The sequence below is a fragment of the Dasypus novemcinctus genome, chromosome 11 (assembly GCF_030445035.2).
Source record: "Dasypus novemcinctus isolate mDasNov1 chromosome 11, mDasNov1.1.hap2, whole genome shotgun sequence".
In the NCBI taxonomy this organism is placed as follows: Eukaryota; Metazoa; Chordata; class Mammalia; order Cingulata; family Dasypodidae; genus Dasypus; species Dasypus novemcinctus.
Genome location: NC_080683.1, coordinates 98,856,737 through 98,878,951, shown reverse-complemented (window position 1 = coordinate 98,878,951; position 22,215 = coordinate 98,856,737). Strand labels below are relative to the sequence as shown.

The window sequence follows — 22,215 nt, the reverse complement described above, 5'->3', positions numbered from 1 at the left end:
TCAGCACTGAGCATGGGCCAGCGCCTCATAGGTCAAGGAGGCCTGGGGTTTGAAACAACTGCGGACCTCCCATGTGGTAGACGGATACCCTAACCACTGGGCCAAGTCCGCTTCCCAGGTAGTTTCTTATAAAACTGCAGATTATCTTACCGTACAATCCAGCAGTCATGCTTATTATTATTTACCCAAATAGTAGAAAACTTATGTCCAACCAGAAACTTGCATTTGAATGTTTATAGCACCTTTATTCATAATTACCAAAACTTGGAAGCAACTAAGATAACCTTCAGTATGTGAATGGTTAATCTGTGGTACGTCTGTACAATGGAGCATTATTCAGTAATAAAAAAAAATGACCTATCAAGCCACAAAAATACATGGAGGAAACTTAAAATTCATATTGCTAAGTAAAAGATACTAGTCTGAAAAGGCTGTATACTATATAATTCCCTCTCTATGACATTATGGAAAAGATAAAACTGTAGAGACTGTAAACTGTTTAGTCATGTAGAAGTAGGAGATACTTCATCCTCAGTCTAGCAGTGCCACACTACACGGATAGTTGGTGAACAGTGGAAATTAGTAATGAATTCTGCATGCCAACCTATTCTCCAGGTCAAAATTTGGGAGAGACTGCTATTACTGCTAAGTAAACAGTAAAATTAGGATCAAGGGGAATTACTGTATCCTATCTGTTGACAAATTTTGGACATTCATAGATAAATCCTAATTCAATAATGGATTCAAATTGGAGGCTCTAGCAAAAGAATTTGGAGCATAGTAGAAGGCAACATTGAAGTTGGAAACCCAGGGAAATGCAAGCATAGTTTGTAGAACATTCTGAGAACAGAACTACACTACAAAAGCATATAACTTGGTGTTTTGATAATAAAAGTGAAAACATGGCCAAAAGATGAAATGAAAAGATATAATCATAATAACTGAGTTAAAAGCTTACTGGTTGACATGAGTAATAATGTATGGAAAACAAAAACTCAATACCATATTGAATTAAGAGCAGAATCAGGTAAAAAAAATTGAATCAGTAATATACAAATCAAATTTTAAAAATGATTCAAGAACATATTTTTATAGGACAAAGAAAATAAAAAGGAAAAATTGTATATTTGTATCTTCCATATCTATGACAAATTGAGGTGATTCGCCCTATCTGTTTTCATCCCCCCCAAAAAAACCCATAAACCTAAAGGAAAATAGAGATGTAATAAAGGAATCTGCCCTCAGTGGTAATTTGTAAATTATAAATGAGATTTAAGATATTAGAAATTAGCATACCAAAATGTTAACAGTTAACCTCTGTTATTATTATTTTTTCCTTGAACTTTTTGGTGAGCGTGTACTGCTTTTATAATCTCAACAAATGTTATTGAAAAAATAAGATAAATGAAGAGGCAGAAAGAAACCTCTTTTTGTAAAAGTCTGATTTTTAAATTATTCTCTACATTAGCTCCCAGTTTTTATGTTATATAATTCTATTTGGCTAAAATTGTTTTCTGATTCAGCAAGTCTATTTGCATTAATGTAACATTTAGCAATCTGTCATCTGCATAATTATACATCTGTGATTATAGGTAGGATAGAAAAATCCCCATTTCTGAATTAAAATAGTCTCAACATTTGTTATCTGTAGGGAGCAGATTGGTGTTGTGGTTAAGAAGAGGACAGTATGTATAAAAAAGGCATTTGGCAATAAGTACTTGAGCAGTGTAAACACCATCAGTCCTGAGTCCCAAAGCCATGAAAGTTTTCTCAAGCATTGAACAAATAGGCTTCTATGCACAGTATCTTTCTTTTTTGCTTTAATGCTAAACTTTTCATTGGTTTTGTGTGAGTTACTGGTTACTGATTTTTGAAAGTTGGATATGGTTTTATAAGCTTTCTAATGAACTGACTTCTTTTTTTTTCTAGATTTGTCTGCAGTGGATAACTCAGTGCTTTTGGAATTACTTAGATTGGATGGAAATCTGTCATTATATTGCTACTTGTGTTTTCCTTGGTCCTGATTATCAAGTATATATCTGTATAGCTATATTCAAACATCTACAACAAGACATTCTACAGCACACTCAGACTCAAGATCTGCAGATTTTCCTAAAAGTAAGTTTATCACTAGGGAAACATGTTGGTTAAATGAATAGCTAACTTCTTTGGGTGCTTAGTGTCAGGTACTTTTCTAAACACTCATACAATCCTATAAACAACCGTGAAAAGTAGGTACTATTATTATCCCCATTTTAGAGTTGAGGAAACTGAGGCACAGAGTTAAGTAAGTTGCTCACAGTTTTACAGCTACTAAGTAGTGGAGCAGAAGTATGAAGTTAAGTTTTTAAGCTAAAGTTAAGCTGTCTGGATCCAAAACTTCTCTCTTAACCAGTATGGTATATCAAAAGATATATGCTTTGTATTCCTATGATCAGTGAAATTTCAAGTTATTGTGTTAGTAGAGATTTGTTACTTTTAGTAATTTTCTAAACCTTCATATTCTCTATCATATTTTTCTCAACTTGCAACCATATTTATCAAAGATTTTAATGAAAGATTCTAATACTTTTTAACAAATCACTATCATTTATAAATTAATAGTTAAAACAAGATGTAACTGCTTGTTTCTCATAATAATGTGACTTAGGAAATACATGATATATAAACACAACCCTGCATGCAGTTTACTGATGGAAATGTGCTACAACAACTGTTTCAAGTTGAAATGTTTCATTGAATTTAAAATATGTGTCCCTACCCTCTCTGCTCCCACCATTGCAAACATACACACACACACCTAAACCATTATTTCTCATTGGCTAGGCTTTCTCTGGTCAACAAAAAATTTCTATGAAAATTGATTTTATCTTTGTTCTTTACCAGTAGATCCTTGCCAGAGTCATTTTCCATCTAATGATGCTTTTCTTTAAATAAGTGTCATTAATCATTTAAGATTATCTAATTATCCAGCACTTTTATTTCATAAACAGAGTTTAAACATCTTAGACTTCCTACACACATTACTAGAATTATAATCTTAGAAACATTATCCATGGAAAAGGATACCAAGACAATGATTACACATATAGAAGGAAAATGAAGATAGAAAAAGAAAGGCATCATCTGCAAGAGATGATTGGGAGTACAGGGAGGGTTAAGAAAATGGAAATTATATTTAGCACAAAATGTGGGATCATTATCAGTAAGGAATATTTTCATCACTTTAACGGTCAATTAAAGGAATTTCAGAATCTGAAATTCTTCTTGATTTTTAAATATACCCCTGTACCTAACCCACAATTCTCTTATCTCACTTGTTTATTTTATATTAATTACTACTCTAATAAATCAATTCATGTGTATATTATCCATCTTCAGTAGAATATGTAAGTTCCATGAGGACTGTCTTTGTCCGTTTCATTCACTGATGTATTTTCAGTGCTTCAGACAATATCTGGCATATTGTAGGTACTCGATAAATAATTTTTAAATGTAATGAATAGATAAAGAATATAAGGGAAAGATGAGTGAACTTAATTTTTTATATGCAGTTAATAACAAACATTACTAAATTCTTTTCCAAATATTTATCACTTCCTTCCCACTAGAAGGGTGTTTTTACATTTCATCATTTTTAAATCTAATGAATGTTGGTGTTTATTGCAGTTTCATCCCTCTTGACTACTGGGCTTGTGAATGGTAACCTCTTTAAATGTGTCCAAAGTTCATTATGCCTTGGGCATAATGCTATCAATTTAAAACTAAAGGATTTTTAAATGGGAAAAAAAGGATTATCTCTACTACCTAAGTCTAATTTAAATGACTAAAACAATAACATATGGGCCCAATATGAAGCAGTTAAGTGCATTTAGTCTTACACGTTGATGATTCATAGATTAGTACTGAGCTAGAAGTCATCCTCTCATAATATACTGAAAGGTTCAGTCCTTGGACCTGGGGTCCTGAACATTTGTATCTATGACAGATGATGGTTCAGGAAATCTGTGGGCATGACAATTCTGGGGGGAAATCATCGTTCACAAAATGACTATTCTCAAAGATCTCAGTGAGCTGGAAAGTCTATAAATATTTTTTGTTTTTCTTTTTATCTAATACACATAAACATACACACAGACAGGTTTCGTGAGAGCTAGTTTAATAGTTCATGAGAAGATGACCCAGGTATTTTAGCCCACTTGGGTGGCTTTTACATTCCTCTCCAGCATGCTAATATGCTGGTAAGGATCTTGGTGTTAGTCTGTGAATTCAATCTGAGCACAAACTTTACTGAAACTCCAGACAAAGAGTTTGCCTTCCAGTGAAAATCAGATGGTGAACACTCAAAATACTTAATTAAAATACTTCAACTAAATCCTGCGTATTATGGCAAAATCGATTTATAATTATGAAAAAATCAGATTAATTTCAACCCAATCAGTAACTTGTCAAAAGGTAGTTTTTGTTGTTACTGTTGTAGCTGCTGTTACCAGAAGATGTTGACAGTGTAAAGAAATGAAGATCAGACTGAGAAAAAGCCAATTGAATACTAAACTTTTAAATGGATAAAGTCCACATAGTATTAAAAATAATTAACTGAGGGAAAAATCATTTGCTTACTCTGTAAGCTTGGGCACATTGTTTAACCTCTGCCTTGGTTCCCTTGTCTGTATAATTGGGGATGAAATAATGCCTATTAAAAAGGGTTGTTGAAGAATGAAATGTGATGATGCTATCTGTGAAACATTTCTGGAATGCTCTCTGGCATCATAACAAGTGCTTTAAAAACAATTTATCACTTGTTTGAATTTCTACATCCCTGTTCTATCTCGTTCTTGTTCTTGCTTCTTTCTTATGAAAAATAGGCATAGAGACCACACACAGCGAAGAAAACAGGGTTTTCTCCTGACCTCATAGCTAGACTATACATTCCCTTTTCCTCAGCCCCTGAGACTTCTTACATCTCATAAGACAATACCGGGCATTGGCATAACCTTAAGACATGGCCAGAAACTTTTTCTTACACTGTATCTAATCATGGCCTCTTCATTCTTAACCCAGCCAAGACTGAGTCATTTGTCTAGTCAACACATATGCCCAAAATCCCTCTTCTGGGTAAAAATCTTTAAGAACAACATATTCTATGTAAACTTCCTTGATCCTCAGGATCACTAGAATCCTTATTAAAATCAATTTACCTAAGCTCCTCCCCAGATGTGCTAATTCAGAATTTCCATGGTAGAGGCCTGCGTTGTCAAAGTTCAGCATACAATCTTAAGTAGCTTAAAACCTTTAGTGTACACAAAAATGTTATTTTGGAGCTTGTTAATAAAGCATAATCTAGGATGTCTGTTGGAGATTTGGACCCGAAGGGTATCAGGAATGAAAGAAGGAGAAAAAGGAGAGTGAAATAAAGACAAGGAGAAAGAGAAAGAGAAAGAAAAAGAGAGAACGAGAGAGCTGGGATCAGGGGGTCTGCGAGTAGAGACTCCTCAGACAACTTTATTGTTTACAAGGGGCTCTTTATATACCCCAGTCTACATGACAACAAGCAGCAACATGTAGCCTACTTCATAACAAGCAGCAACATGCAGTTAACTTTTAGCACTACTAAGGAACTCAAAAAATCTTATCTCAAGGTACAAAGTATAAGTGTTCTATTTACTACAAAAGGTATGTGCTAATCTTTTCTTTCAGCCTTTAACAGCTTCATCCCCTTTACAGGGAACTCTCAATTACTGCATTCCTTAGGTTGCAAACGTAGCCATGGAGACAGCACGTCTCTACTTGTGAGACCACTGTGCCTCAGTTTCCAACAGATACCAACACCAGGAATTCAAAAGTTTTAGAGATATTGATGCCCAGAATTTGAAAGCCAAGCACCCAAATGTAACCTACTGGAGGAAACATTGTTTTCATATTGTTTATGTTTGCTCTTCTGACCAGGAAGAAGATCCTTTTTCATTGGATAGGTCAGGTGCAACACAAAAAGGCCATCAGTGACAAGGGTAAAGAGCAGAACTATATTCATTAAACACCTTCTCTCTAGTGACTCTTATTATATAATTTGTTGGCTTTTATGTGAGATTTGACACAAATGCAAACCTTTTAATATAGCTCAGTGTATGCTAAGTTCTGCACCTTGTAAATTGTATGCCTCCTGGTGGTCATTATTAGAAATTAACTTTGCTCTAATTTAACCTACTCAAAGTGAATTACATTTTTTCTTCCGTGATTTATTTTAGAAATAGATATTACATTTAAAAACTATCACCTTCCAAATGCATTAGTAATCAGATATTTGGGAAAGAGCATGTATTAGTCAGCCAAAGGGGTGCTGATGTAAAATACCAGAAATCTGTTGGCTTTTATAAAGGGCATTTATCTGGGGTAGAAGCTTACAGTTACCAGGCCATAAAGCGTAAGTTCCTTCCCTCACCAAAGTCTGTTACCACATGTTGGAGCAAGATGGCTGCTGATGTCTGCAAGGGTTCAGACTTCCTCTCCCTCTTAAGGCTCCATGGTCCCAGCTTCTTCCAGTATCAGGAGTAGGCTGGGATAAATGTCTTTTCTCTCTCCTGGGGCTCCTTTCTCCCTGGGCTCAGCTGCTCTGCTATCTCCACAAGAAGATACATATCTACTTCCCTATGTTATTTACTTCCCAGGGCTCCAGGATCAAAACTCTAAAAGTCCTTTTGCCTTGTTTTCTCTGTGAGTCCCTGCCCACCAAGGAGATGGGGACTCAATGTCCTACTGACTTGGCCTAATCAAATCCTTAATCATAATTTAATCAAGAGTGAAACCTCTGAATCCAATAAAATCTAATGGACCCAGAGGAACAGACCAATTTATAAACATAATCCAGTATCTATTTTTGAAATTCATAAATATTATAAAACTAGCCCTGGCATATGTTTACATCTTGTATCTATTTACTTTTCAAAAAAGCCTTATATTAAAAATTCAACTTGCAAGCCTACAGGGCTTACAGTAGCCCTAGAAACATATCTGCTGGTAATCAATATCCCCAGTATTTTTGAAAGCTACAACTGGTATAAAGAGATTCAAAAGGATAGATATAGCTTGTTTTTTCATAATAGGCACATTCCTGAGAAGATGCAAGAAAGAAAATCTTAATATTTTAGGTAATGTATTGGAGGTCAGAGAGAGGTCAGAGACTGGAGTCAGTAATCCATGATGGGCCCTTCCAGGTTAAAGTTACATGTCTGCAGTGTGGCCAAGAACATTTAGCCCAACTATTTCAAAGACCAAGAGTTAACAAATTGTATATTCTTCTCCCTGTTATTCTGACCACCATTAATACCTTGAGTGTTTACTGTATGACATGCACTGGGCAAAGGGTTTTGCAGGTATTGCAGGTATTCACTCATTGACTTATTCAACCATTTGTTATACAACAGCTGGGTTCTATGCACTTTTGTAGTTGTAGGAAGGCCATGTCCCTGTTTACATTAGTGTTACATTCTACTGGGAACTAAGTAATAAATAAATGAATAAGTATATAGTATTTCAGGTATCGGCAGGTCTTATAAAGAAATAAAGTTGGTAAGGAGATAGTGAATTCCAGGTGCTATTTAGATTAGAGGTCAGTGAGGGCCACTCTGAGGAGGCAAGCAGATACTTCTTTGAAGCAAAGGAAGAAACCATGCAAAGATATCTGGGCAAATGAGAAGGAAAACAAGTGCAAAAGCTCAGAGGTAGGAATAGCCGAGGAGGCAAAGGTTACATCGTATAAGATCTTAGAGTCCATAGCAAGGAGTTCAGATTTTAGGATATTTAATCTACACATAACCATATGGGGTTGGTCCTTTTATTGCCCACATTTTACACATGCAAATACTTAGATTTAGAGAGATTACTCACATATCTAGTAAATAAAATAGGGGTGTTCAATGCCTTTTTTGTCTGAATCCAATTTCCATGCTCATTTTTGCATATCAACTTGAATTTTGTTGACTAGTTACCTTTTATATATATATGATTCTAAGTTTAGTGGACTTTCTAATCAAATGCTCTCAATATTAAAAGAAAGCCAGTGGATACATACATGAAACCGGCTATATACAAACTATGTACAAAGAGTGGGTAAGAGTGTATGTACATATCATGTAATATTGAATATACACAGCATTGCAATTTACAATAATAATTTTTAATGCTGTTTGATGAGTTAATATTTGAAAGTCAGAATTAATGAAGATAGAAAATCATTGACAACACACTGGTTGAAAAGGCATCAGCTACAAAAAAAGAAAATGTATTATATTCAAAATGAACTTCTTAACCAAGATTTTAAACCATGCCAGTAGTAACATATTAATAGAAAAACATTTCCTTGAACAAACAGTACACTGTTGATATAAAGGGGATAGTGTTTTACTTTACATAATTTCATATGATTATCTTTAAAGAATAGGGACTTGCATTTTTATGTAGAGTCCAATATGCTTAGGTCTATATATAAAATGATAGTAAAACAGTATTTTGAAGAAATGGTATTTTATAACATGAATGCGAAGTTGGCAGTCTAAATGGTCATAATTAAAAATAAAAGTTAACCACTAAAAAGGCTATTAGGAAACATTTTGGATAAGATGAAAAAATACTCCACTTTGAAGCTAGAAAGTGAAATTCACAGATTTTGAAATTTTATTCAGAGCCAAAATTGCTTGCAAATTTTAAATAATTGAGTATATCATTTAAACATTCCTTTAAAATGTATAATTTTTTCTCTTGTTATATAAGACTTTAATAGTCTTATACCCTACCTTTAAAGGTGTCTCTTCAGTATAGTTTTCAGGTTACTTTCCTTTATTTTAAAATTAATGTCCAAAATGGAAGTCATCATTTCAAAAAATACATTCTAAGGAAAAATATATTTAAACCAATAAAAGACTGTCCATAGGTCATTTTTATTTTAAAGTGAAGTGTTCAAGTAGAACAATAATTAAATATGTTAAAGTAGATTTTACTTATTTCTTACCCAAAGAGAATTATTAAAACTATTCTTCAAATGCTGTCATCTTCTATTGTAATTCACATTTAATGAATAATAAACATTCTTTTAAAAATCATGAATATGCACTAAAACAGTTGTTCCAGCACTGAGTCTTTATTCTCTGGTTAGAATAACATATTACTATAATTCCCCCCCAATTTAGGTATTTAGTGAACATTGTTTAATTTGAATGAAGAAAATGAATAAATCTTAATAATTCTGAGATTTCAACAATAACTGTTTAATGTGAATTCTTGAACACTCAGATTGGTCTTACTTCACTCCTAACTTTTACCCAAAGAACAAAGTGAAAATATTTTCAATAGAATAGAAATTTACAAGACTTGGTATTTCTGTTATTCTAAGATGAACATCTTCAGTTTTGATTAAGTTTATTTGTAAGACTAGAGGCATGTTATAACCTCAGCTGTTAACATTGTAGGGCAGAAAACATGTCTCACTCATCTTTGTGTCTTCAGTGTGTAACCCAGAACCGTACATATAATAAGAGAATGAATGGCTCAATGAATGAAAAGAATAAATGAAATAAAGTCACAGTTATTTTGAAATTAGGAACAGAAGTCAAATTTTGTGTTGGAAAATATTAGCTCTCCTAACGTAACTTAAGTAACATAATTTAAGTAATATAAATTACTTAATATCCTTTGGTTTCTTCAGCTGTAATATCAGCCTTGTAGATCAATACTAATAATTTTTAAATGCACCAGCTACCTTTGCCCCACATTATCCAGATTTTATGAGTGGCAAAACAAGTGTAAAGTTCCCACACGTTATTTGCATTCTAACTCTCACTAACCCGTAAGCAACCTGTACATCTGAAGTGTTTAAAAATACCCATTCTTACTGAGATCTGTGTGATGCTTTCTTAGTGCTAATCTACCTTACATTAATGTCTCTTATCTGCAAACTGATTATCTTCCACACAATATCTAGAATGTGATATATATTGTCTTTTATTCTTTTGGATTGCTTTTGTTTTTTATGTTAGTAACTCTTGCCTTTAAACTATAAACTCCTGAAAAGTATAATTTGACCAAATGTTTTTAACTTCCAAAGTTCCTAATATAATACTATATTAAATCAAGGATGATGTTTCTTCTACAGAACTTTTTTGTTTACCTTGAAACTAGGTATTGCATAGATAGTATTGAGGTGATGAAAGGAATAGTCATAAAATTCTCTAAAAGTCTAAAATTCTAAATGAATATTCCTACTGTTTTTATAATTGAGTGATTCATTTGGGACAGTAACCGTTAAACTCCAGTTAGTATAGATATTATGAATTGCAGGCTGTTGAAACTTTTATGACACTTCTTGCAATATTATAGTATCCTTTGGTATGTAATCTTTAGAGTCTTTATTAATTACAAATATGAGCAATTAATATATAATTGAAGTTATTACATCCAAAAATAAAGAATATTTCATTTTCTACATGTTTCTTTGGTTGTTTGTTTGTTTGTTTGTTTGTTTGCGGGGGGTGGGAGGGTAGCCAAAAAGTCTTATTTTTTTTTTAGGAGGTACTGAGGATTGAACCTGGGACCTGGTACATGGGAAGCAGGTGCTCAACCACTTGAACTACATCCTCTCCCCTCTAAAGGCATTTTGGTGCTGAAAATAATTAGACCACCTTGTCTTATGGGAACATGGTTCCTTCTCACCATATATAGAAACAGCCCACTCAATAAAACGTCAATTACAACATTTATTAACAACATAAAATCCTCTGTCTATAACTGGAAAAGAAAATATATCAACTCTATAGTGCATTAATTTGGAATTGTGTGTCCTTACCCAAGCAACTGAACTTTGTTTTCTTTTGACAGGAAGAAGCACTACGGGGGTTTCGAGTGAGTGATTACTTTGAATACATGGAAATTTTGGAGCAAAGCTACAGACCAGTGCTGCTGAGAGACATGCAGAACATTAGGGTGCAGAGCACATAGATAATGGAAACACAGTTTAATTTTATGTTGTATTTATTCTTAAAGGAAAGAAGGGGACTTTCGGTTGTTTTCTATCCATGTCCATAACAACATATGCTTTGTGAACACACATATTGTAAACAATAGTGCGAGTTTTTGATTCTGATATTTTCAGCTAGGCATTAGGTCAATTTGTGATATGAAGTGAATCATTTTGTAAGTTTGTTTTCAATTGCAGGAAGGTTGTTTTAGAATCAGATCTAGCTTACTTATAATTCTTATTTATGTTTAAAATCTATTCCCAACCTATATCTCATTCTTCATCAAATGATTAAAATATTTTTCAAATGCATTTGGAAAGAAGAAGCAATATTATGAATAATTATTTGGCCAGCCTTGGAGAGGCAGGAAAGTTGCAATTATTTTCTCCATTCTTTATGTCTATACATACAAAGGTAATAGATAAAACTTCAATTACTTATTTCACGAGTGGCGGAACAAGTGATCTTTATGATGGCACATGGTGAAAATACTGTTATCCTCAGATATAATTGTTTTCTAGAAGTTTGTTTTTGATAACCTATATTAATTTATAATTTTTCATTTGAAATGTCTGCATGGTTCATTTAAAAGAGTAGCTTTTTCATACTGGTAGGCATTCTACTGTCATTAGTTTTATATTTTCTTAGTGATTTGATTTGTACTGAACTTGACAACATTAAGGAGAACAGATTTCTAAATTACTTTAAATTACTAACATTATGTTTATTTTATTATAGTATGTCTCTGCACCAATAATATAATGTGAGGCCCTATTTTCTTATATCATAACTGTCACATTTAATCTATGAAAGATAAATGAAATTATTATTTTCTCAGTCAGCAATTCATTTCAACCAGTTTTTAAATATTAGATATAAGTCATTTTATATTCATGGCTTATAGTAAAATATAATACAACCATTTAAAACATTTTGAAGGTAACCCTGCTTTTTTCCTTTCAATCGAATGTGGCCCATGCCAAGCTCATTTTTCCTTTCATCCTGATGAAATAACTGATACTGTACAGTTTTCAGGTTTTTTTTACTTTAGGCTCTTGCAATATTAACCTTCCAAAATTATGTTTTACACTATAAATGCCAACACTACAGTCCCAGTAATAGTGTTCCTAAAGGGTATTGAAAAAGTTGAGAAAATTGAGCAATTTGACATATTGTACATCTTAGCTCCAGTTGATGTGAGTTAACTACGAGTGACCTAGCTGACCCCATACACCCAGCTTTGTCTACTTTCAAGCTTAATTTTGAAAAGCTGTTCAAAATTAAGCTGTTGTAATATATATTTATGGTTCCATTTCTTCCCATTCTGTTCTTGAGTTATTGTGATTAGTCCCCAAAATTTGCAGCACTTTATTTCATTTTAAAAGCTCCTAAACAGTAATTGGAACTACAAAATGGAGAGAAAGGAACTGTAAGTTAATTTTAAAATACTCATTTCTGAATCTGATTAGAAACTGAGGTAAGATACAGGTTATAAGAATTATATTTTAGAAAAATGACATCAGTTGGCACCAGAAGGCTTTCATTTTCATTTGAGAAATAAGAAATACCTTAAGAGCAATGACCTAGCAATCTGTTTGATGGAAGAGGAGGTAAAATATAGTAGTCTCTGTAGTTGCCATTATGGATTATTTTTCTACATCTTTTTAATTTTAAGAATACACTTTTGAACAGAAATCATTGCAACCCTATCTTGCCCCCTTAGTTTTATTTTTTATTTTTCTATAAGAAAAGTTGTAGATTTTCTGAAAAACTGTACATAAAATACAGAATATTTCATTTTTAATTATTTAAAATATAAGCCTTTAGGACAGACTATTTCTAATTTACAAAGGGATACCAATACATTTTGCAGGATTTAATTATAATAAAGCACATTTTGTGATACTCTGTAAACAAACGTATGAAAGTTCTAAGTGTCATATATAAAACTTACATCTCTATTGAAAATTTCATCTTTGTAGTTTTGCTTCCTCATAATATGTACTCATCTAAAGGATCTGTGAATATAAAGTAAATCTCAGACATTCATCAAGACTATTCTAACAGAGCTCTACTTAAATTTATGATTATTAAATTGTGTGCTCCAGTTTGGTTTTCCAATTCCCAAATGTTAATGAAATTTCTTTGGTCATTCATTCCATAAACATGTTTTGAGAGTTACATGAATTATGAAATAATTTTAATATTTGAGATAGAGGATTAAATTTGATATACCGTCTCCAGTCAAAGAGGACACAGTCACCAAAGGGAGATGAATAATGTTAAGACTGGAAATATAGTGATAGAGATGACAAATGAAAATTGACCTCTGAATTTGGTGACCTTGATAAGAATAGTTTTGATGGAGAAGTGAGGGCAAAAGTTTGGGGTGGGTCTTAAATAAAATGAGAGGAGAGATTTTGGAAACTGCTTTTTCTAGTAGTAATGTTATAAAAAAAGAAGAATGAGGATGGTAGCAAGTGGAGGCAAAGGATAAAAAGGAGATTTTTTTTTTAAGGGGAGAAATGAAAGCATGTTTATATGTAGAGAAACATGCAATAGAGAGGGAATGATAGAGAAATGAGAAAATTTCTGGATTAAATGGCATGAGTAGATGATAAGGAATGGGAGCTAATATGTAAGTGGTAGAATTTGCCTTTCCTAAGAGCATCGTCACAAGCACGGAGACTTCATTACAGCAGAAGAAGAGACAATGTATATGGACACGTATTGCATTAGTCTGCCAAAGGAGTGCTAATGCAAAGTAGCAGAAATCTTTTGGCTTTTATAAAGGGTGTTTATTTGGAGTAAAAACTTAGAGTTATAAGGCCCTAAAGAGTCTAACTCAAGGTTGCTTTCTCACCAAAGTCAGTCACCATGTGTTGAAGCAAGGTGGTCGCTGATCTCTGCCTGGTCTCTCCTTCCTGCCTGGTCTCTCCTTCCTGGTCTTCCTCTTCCTCTTGAGGCTCCATGGGCCCAGCTCCTTCCTGATCTCATCTATAGGCTCGCATAGGGCTTGTCTCTCAGGGCTTCCTATATCAGTCTCTGTCGTCAGGCTGTTTCTTTCCAGGCCTTCTCAGCTTTTCAGCTGCTCTCTTTTCTTCAGATGCAAACTATCAGGCAAATGGCCCATCTCTCCCTGGGATCAAAATGACAAATTTCTCTCTTCCATATGTCTGCTTTAGTGAGTGACCATTTATATCGGCCCACCAAAGGGCAGGGATTAAACCTGAGTCATGCCTTACTGACATGGTCAAATCAAAGCCCTGATCTTGATAGATAATCAAGGACCCCTCAACTGAATCCAACATAATCAAAGAGTATCATACCCAGATTAGTTTACAAATATACTCTTTCTCTGGGAGATTCATAAATAATCTCAAACTGTCACACAGATGCAGGGTGAGCACTTGTGGAAGTTATTTTCTCAGGACAAGAGAAAACAGGCATCATCTAAGAGCTAGGATGGTGATAGCTTTGGTACTTTTCAGGAGAGAGAATATAGTATATGAAGTAGTTGAAAATAGTTGTCTGAGAAAGTAAGAGAATGAATGAACTAGGAAAATGTAGTATGGTTGTGATTTAGCAGTCATTCCAGGTAGCAAAGTTGTATATTCTCCAGCCATCTTTCTCTGTGCAGGGGCATGCAAGGAGTAGGTGGTGAATTAGGTTTAAACAAGAAAATATGACTCCGCAAGTAAGACATAGGAAGTTGATGGTATAAGCAAGTGAATTATTGTAATATTGTGGCCATATTAATCTAGTTTAGAAGGGAAGAGGAGATAAGAGGGATATAAGATACAGTAAAGAAGTTGGTAGGCTCTATTGATCATGATTTCTTCTGTGTTGAAGATTTGTTTGCTATGAAGTGCTCAAGAGAAGAGATAAAAAGATTCAACCTAACAGTTGTTGAGCAATATGCTTAAAAATGAGACTTTGGAAGAGGACGACCATGAGAGGAAACGGCTGAGGGAGAGTGGAGGCTGAGATACTTGGAGGAAAGTGAGGCAAGGAGCTGAGGTTCCACAGTATTAGAAGAACCATCCTTTGGATATTGAAATAAGCAACGTGTTTGACAAGGAATTGTTTTGAATAACTCAAAAATGAGTCAACATCAAAAATCTTCAAGGATTATGCTATAAAGAAAACGGATGACAGGAGGAAGATCTGAACTGCAATAATAAATGCTAATTAAAGACAATAGTAAATAATCATTGTCATTTTAACACAATCTCATTCGTAGGGGTGTGATGGTTCGGCTAATGTGTCAACTCAGCCAGGTAATGGTGCCCAGTTGTTTGGTTAAGTAAGCACTGGGCTAATTGTAATACAAGGACCTAAGTCATCAGTGAGTTGATTGCATAGATGACTGGTTATATATACAATCCACCAAGGAGAATGCCATCAGCAATGAATGATGTCTCATCCAATCAGTTGAAGGCCTGAAAAGGAGAAGTGATTTCAGTATTCAGGGAGAAAATTCCCATCTCTACTTCACATAGCTAGCACCTTCTGGGGAACTCAACGAGGACCTTCATCAGAGTCCCGAGCTTGCAGCCCGCCCTATGGAATTTGGATTACTGCATCCCAATGGTTTCATGAGACAATTATATAAAACCTCATGCTTTTTACAGATATCTCCTGTTGGTTCTATTTCCCTAGAGAACCCTGACTAATACAAGGGGTTAAAAATTAAAACTAATATAATGGACAACAGTAGTAAATTTGAGGGGGAGGTGATTTTAGTTAAAATGTTCTGGAGGAGTTGGTATAGCTCAGTGATTGGAGCACCTGCTTCCCATGTATGAAGTCCTGGGTTCAATCTCCAGTACCTCCTTTAAAAAAATGTTCAAAAGTCCATGCATCACTCAACGGGAATGTTCTGATACTTACTATCTTAAGACAATATTCATTATATATGATAAAATGGCAGGGATAGCTCTAATGTTAAATATATAAAAATTCAAACACCAGTACAGGAGAAAAGTAGAAAAAATTAAAATACAAAAGTGATTTTAAATGACCAAAGAGAAAAGCATAGAGAAAGCATGACAAAAAGAAAGGATATATATATATATATATATATATATATATATATATATATATATACACTTATTTTATGTAAGTCCAAATATGTAAGTAATCACTCTATTATAATAAACACTGGTAAAAGACAGCATTCAGATAGTACTTAAAATATATCCATCTATATCTTGTAATTGAAGACAGATGACACAAAGACAACAAAAGTGAAAGGACTGGGAGCAGAGGTGGCTCAAGCCATTGGGTGCCTCCCTCCCACGTGGGTGGTCCAGGTTCAGTTCCCAGTACCTTCTAAAAAGAGGTCCATCACACAATGAACAGACACAGAGAGCAGACAGCGAGTGCAAACAACAAGGCGGGGGTGGGGGGCAGGATAAAATAAATTTAAAAAGTAAAAGTACAAAACACATAAGGAAAACAAATTGAAAGGTATTCTGGTAAGTTATTTATACTAATATTAGACAAAATAGACTTTATGGCAGTAAGGATTATTAAGAATAAATAAGGTCATTGCATAATGATAAAACAAGCAAAGCACCAGGAAGATGTAACAATTCTAAACTTTTGCATGTAACAAAATAAACGAGATGATCCATATGGATATGGTCAATTGTTTTTTGACAAAATTGATGAGGTAGTTCTGTGAAAATATAGCTTGTTCAACAATTGCTGCTGAAATTTTGTAGCATCCATGTTTTCTAAAGAGAAAACTTGACCCTTGCCGCATAGCATATAAAAATATTAACTCAAACTGAATATTAATCTATTAAGAAAGAAAGCCATAACTTTTTTTAAATGTTGGAGAGGAAAACAAGTCTTTTGGAAGGGAACACAGAAGAAAATATTTGAGACCTTGGGTTAGGCAAACATTTCCTATGACGAAAAAAGTACAAATCCTAAAAGAAAAAATTGATAAATTAAACTTCTTCGAATTTAAAAGAAAAGTTCTTCAAAACACTCTCAAACAAATGAAAGGGAAGCCACAGACCAGGAGAATAGATTTCCAAAATATATATGTGATAAAACTTTTTATCCAGAATAGGTAAACATTTTAATCACTCAGTACTAAGAGGACAAACAAACATAATAAAATAGTCAAAAGATTTGAACAGATATTTCAACAAAGAAGATAGAGACAAATAAGCGATAAGTAAATGTCATCAGTTTTTTATTAGGTAAATGCAAATTAAAACCACAAGGAGATAACCATTCCACACTAAAATGTCTGAAACTAAAACACAAAACACTGGTTCTAAGTGTTGACAAAGATGTGGAACAACTGGAACTCTCATATTTCTTGTAATGAAAAATGAGACAGCCATTTTGGATGTTTAACTTTTCAAAAAATAAATAAAAGTATATTTTCATGCAAAGACTTATATGTCAGTGGTAATTACCACTGTATTCATAATAGTCCCAAACTGGAAACAATCTAATTTCTTTTAACAATAAATTGTGGTTCAGCCATAAAATGAAATACAACTCAGCTAAAGAGGAACAACTTAAGTATGCAAAATCTAAAAAGCATTATGCTACATGAAATGTCAGCTACAAAGAGTGCATAGTGTTTGATTCCAGTTATATGAAATTCTAGAAAAGGCAAATCTATAGTGTTAGTGTTTTGAAGGACTCAACGGGGAGCAGGAGCTGGGAGGAGTGAGGAAAAGGGATTGACTGCAAAGAGACTGAAGGGAACTTCTCCATGATGATTGTGGTAATGTTTCCACTGTGTATTTTTCAAAACACTTTTAAATTATTGCTTACAATGGATGAACTTTATTGTATGTAGATTACACCTCAATGAAGTGGACTTTATATATAAAAAGGGATAAATATTACAAAGAGAAATTGGCAAATTCTTCATAGTAGATTTTCAACATCAGCAATTTTGTTAGCTGGAGATTTCTTGTAGATACCTTAATCTATGTTCACAATGCTGTGTTAACATCACCACCATCCATTGCCAGCCTCCATTGTTTTTCGTCAGGTTTGTGAACACAGGATAGATAAACTGTATAACCACCTAAGTTGGTGCCACTAAAGATTGAAAGTCCCAGCCTCAATCAGGCTTTCAGAAGAACCTATCAGTTCTTTACTATCCTGCTGCTCTCTCCCTTTCTCCATCATAACCATTTCCATGTTCTCTACCAAATTGCCTTACCCAGCCAGCACTTTCCTCAGTCTCAGCAAAGACTCACATGAGCAGCTATAATTCAGTAATTTCCATAAATCCCACCACTTGTATTTTCTTTACACTTTTCTAGAACTGTGGAAAACTAGCTCCCCTTTAGTCTGATATCAGTCTTTCCACCCATGTTCAGGATTTCACTGATCAGTTTCCTGCTAAAATAATTCACTATCTTCACTCCAATTTGGGGGAAAAAAATGAGTAATGGAAGCACAAGTCAATTGGAGGAACAAAGTATCAGCTTCCTTACTGGTAAAGCTAGATTGGAGATATATCTTGGCCTGTGCCCACTTGTCAACATTTGATGAATGATGTGATTTACAAAAATATTTGAGAAGTCAGAGGCCAAGAATGTGTTCCTTTAATAAAAGTACTACACATATAGCTACTACACAGAGACAGAGCAGCACTCTCAGTAGGAGAGAGAAGCATCCCTTGTATTCAAGTCCCATTCAGACACTCAAATTCCAAAAATACCGTATGATTGGTATGGGAAGATGATTTTTTGTGTGGGTGTACATACCTTGTTGCCACCTCCCAACTTTTTGGTATACTCTGGATACAGGCCTCCCTGTTCAATAAGTACAGGTTCCTATCATTAACTGCAGCACATTCCTGAGTTGTAATTGTAAAATTAAGTTGAATTAAAAGTTAATCTCAAGCATTTTATCTCCTTTCATGCCAGTGTTTCCTTCCTGCCCTGGTATTTTCCTGCAACTACAATTGGACTTTCTGATATGCACACCTGAATTAGACCAATTATCTTTCCAGTTGAAGAATAAAGAAGTTAGGAAATTAAGCCTTCCACTGAAATGAAGAAGCCTGTCCCTGTAGGTTATTCATTGGGAGGAGCAGAGGCAGTGAATGTTTTGTGGATAAACTGCTCAGAAAATAAAAAGAGGGAGCGATTTCTCAATTACTTCATCCAGACACACTGATAAGAGAAGTCATTTGTTCAAGGGAAGAGATGCAGAAAAGGGTTGAAAGAAAGGGAAAACTACCTTCCTAATAATTCCAAGGGGTGGAAGTGTTACTTGTATCAGAATCACTCTTATGGAAACTTAAGGAAAAGAGGCAGGGTTCATCAATGTTCTTCTGTCCGTCTTTACTCCCTTAAGGTTCTATTGTTCTACCTTTCTAAACTTTAACTTTCAGCACTTAAACCTGCACAAGTGTGTCTCATCTTTAAAACAACCCTTCAATATTAAAGTTCACCCTGAGTACCTCCTCATAGCCAAAGTAATGATTGAAAAAAAAAGAGATATCTCTACTTCTTTATTTCCCAGTCATCCTTTTCAACCTTATCTTCTCAGCAGTTTATTGAAATTGGTCTTCCATAAAACCAGAGATGTTTTTGTTGCTAAGCCCAATAAACAGTTCTTAGTTCTTATCATTACCTTTCATCAACATTTTTAAAAAGATTTATTTATCTCTCCCCGCCCCCTCATTGTTTGCACTTGCTATGTCTATTCATCTTCTTTTGTTTAAGAGGCTCGGGGAGCCTAACCAGGGACCTCTGATGTGGGAGGGAGGCACCCAATTGCTTAAGCCACCTCCGTTCCCATCTTTGTTGTGTCTCTTGTTATGTTTTTCCTCTTGTGCCTTTGTTTTGTCATCCTACCACATCAGCTCACCATCCTGCTCGTCCTCTTTAGGAGGCACCCTAAAGAAGCTACTCCCTGCTTCGTTGTATCTCATATTATGTTTTCCTTCTTGTGTCTCTTGTTGCACCATCTTAGTGTGTCAGCTTGACATTCCTGCCCATCATGCCAGCTCGCTGAATTCTTTAGGAGGCACCAGGAACCAAATCACAGACCTCCCATGTGGTAGGTGGGAACCCAATTGTTTGAGCCACATCTGCTTCCCTCACCATTTTATTTTATTTTTTTCTCTATTTTTGTTAAATGTTACATTCAAAAAATTTAAGAGGTCCCCATATACCCCTCACCCCCCTCACCCCACTCCTCCCACATCAACAACCTCTTTCATCATTGTGGGACATTCTTTGCATTTAGTGAATACATTTTGGAACACTGCTGCACCACATGGACAATGGTTTACATTGTAGTTTACACTCTTCCCAAATCCACCCAGTGGGCCATCGCAGGACATATAGTGTCCAACATCTGTCCCTGCAGTACCACCCAGGATAACTCCTAGTCCTGAAAATGCCCCCACATCATATCTCTTCTTCCCTCTCTCTACCTTCAACAGCTACCATGGCCAGTTTCTCCACATCAATGCTACCATTTCTTCCATTAATAATCACAATAGTTCCATGGTAGAATATCAGTAAGTCCACTCTAATCCATAGTCTATTCCTCCATCTTGTGAACCCTGGGATGGTTATGTCCACTTTACCTATATATCGAGAGGGGGCTTCGATTCCACATGGATGATAGAAGCAATTCTCCTGCTTGCAGTTGTAGGCACTCTTGGCTCCCTGGTGTAGTGGTTGACCTTCATTTCCCTGGCTGAGGTAAGTCCAATAAACCAGAGAGTAGGAAAAACAACAACAACGACAACGACAACAACAAACAGAGGGTAGGAGTTGCAAGTCTGCTGAGGCTCTGGACCTGGCTATCACATGGACAGTCTAGAGATTCAGGTCTCCTGAGTGTGCACAAACCCCAGCACCAACCACAGGTCCAGTAAAAGTGACAGAAGAGGTATGTGTAGAAAGGTCACCTCTGAGTCCCCATCACACTCAGGAACAAAAACTCTGAAGTAAGGCCAACTGACATGGCACTGAACTCCAGAGCCATCTGCCATGACCATAGAACCTATGAGTCTCTGTAGCCCTCAGGAGAACCAAAACTGGGGTTGCATCTACTTTGGCTGTCTCTGGGACCCTGTTAAGGCGTGTGTAAGCATGACCCCTCTGATGACCTCTTGACTCTTTTTTGGAGACTCATAGCCATATAAACTCTTGTGTCCTTTCCATTTCCCCTTTTTATTCAAGGCCAAAAAGCAGTTTTTAACACCTGATATTACATGTAGGCTGAGATATTCTTCTGGTCTGACTTGGTCCTTTTATTCAAGATCTTTTTGTAGTTATATCATCAGCTGGTGCTTGGTAGTAATCCCTTGGTGCCAGGGAGGCTCATCCCTGGGAGTCATGTCCACATGCTGGGGGGAAGGTAATGCATTTATGTGCTGAGTTTGGCTTAGAGAGTGGCCACATTTGAGCAATATGGGGGCTCTCAGGAGGTAATTCTTAGGCACCCTGCAGCTCTAGGCCTAGTTCATATTTCAGGTGCACAGGCTTATAAGCATAGTCATCAGTATCAAGGGCTGATTGTTGGACCATCCTTCTTTATTGGTCTTTGCCATTGCACATGGGGGATTGTTGCTGTTCCATTGGGAAATGTGATAGAGCTCCCTTGGCTAGGAACTCAGCACTCCCTCAGTTGTAATTTTTAACTGTAACGACTATGAAAATATCTAAACATTTTTATGTACCCTGTATACATGCCCTGGAGAACTCACTCCCAACCAAGTGCCCCTCATTAATAACACCCCACACCAGTGTTTCTCCCCTGCCATAGTTGAACCTCTCTGTTGTCCAAAACTTTTAAAAAATGAAGTCTAATATATTGCCAAGTTCCATTAATAGTAAAATGGAATATAGTGATGGGTTTAAAGGGTAAAATATAGAATACATATTAATTTAGAAAAATTAAAGAAAAAATAAATTGGGGTATCAAAAAATGAAAGAATAAAAAAGCTTTGTTTTTTACATTTTTGCCTTTCATCACTGCAATAGGTGTTGCCCTGTATGTACAGTGGCAAGGCAATTTCTTTCATTTCTTCCTCAGTGTCTACATCCTTTTTTTTTAAATTAAGTTTGTCTTCACAAAAGTTTTAGATCACAGCAATTCACAAAACAATATACGGTACTCCCACATATCCAACATCAAGCACTTTGTCCCTTCCCAAGCAATGATCATTTTACATGTTCATATTATATTTGCTGCA

General features: G+C 35.1%; 1 protein-coding gene across 1 annotated transcript in view; it reads left to right on the top strand.

The window, feature by feature from the left end:
* The window catches only part of TBC1D32 (TBC1 domain family member 32), a 251,432-nt gene extending 238,455 nt beyond the window's left edge, over positions 1-12,977 (top strand). The window contains exons 33-34 of the mRNA XM_058307341.2: positions 1,930-2,118; positions 10,867-12,977. Of these exons, the coding sequence (XP_058163324.1) occupies positions 1,930-2,118; positions 10,867-10,986 (309 nt within the window). The 3' untranslated portion in view covers positions 10,987-12,977. The remainder of the gene's footprint in view (positions 1-1,929; positions 2,119-10,866) is intronic.
* Positions 12,978-22,215: the final 9,238 nt, after the last annotated feature.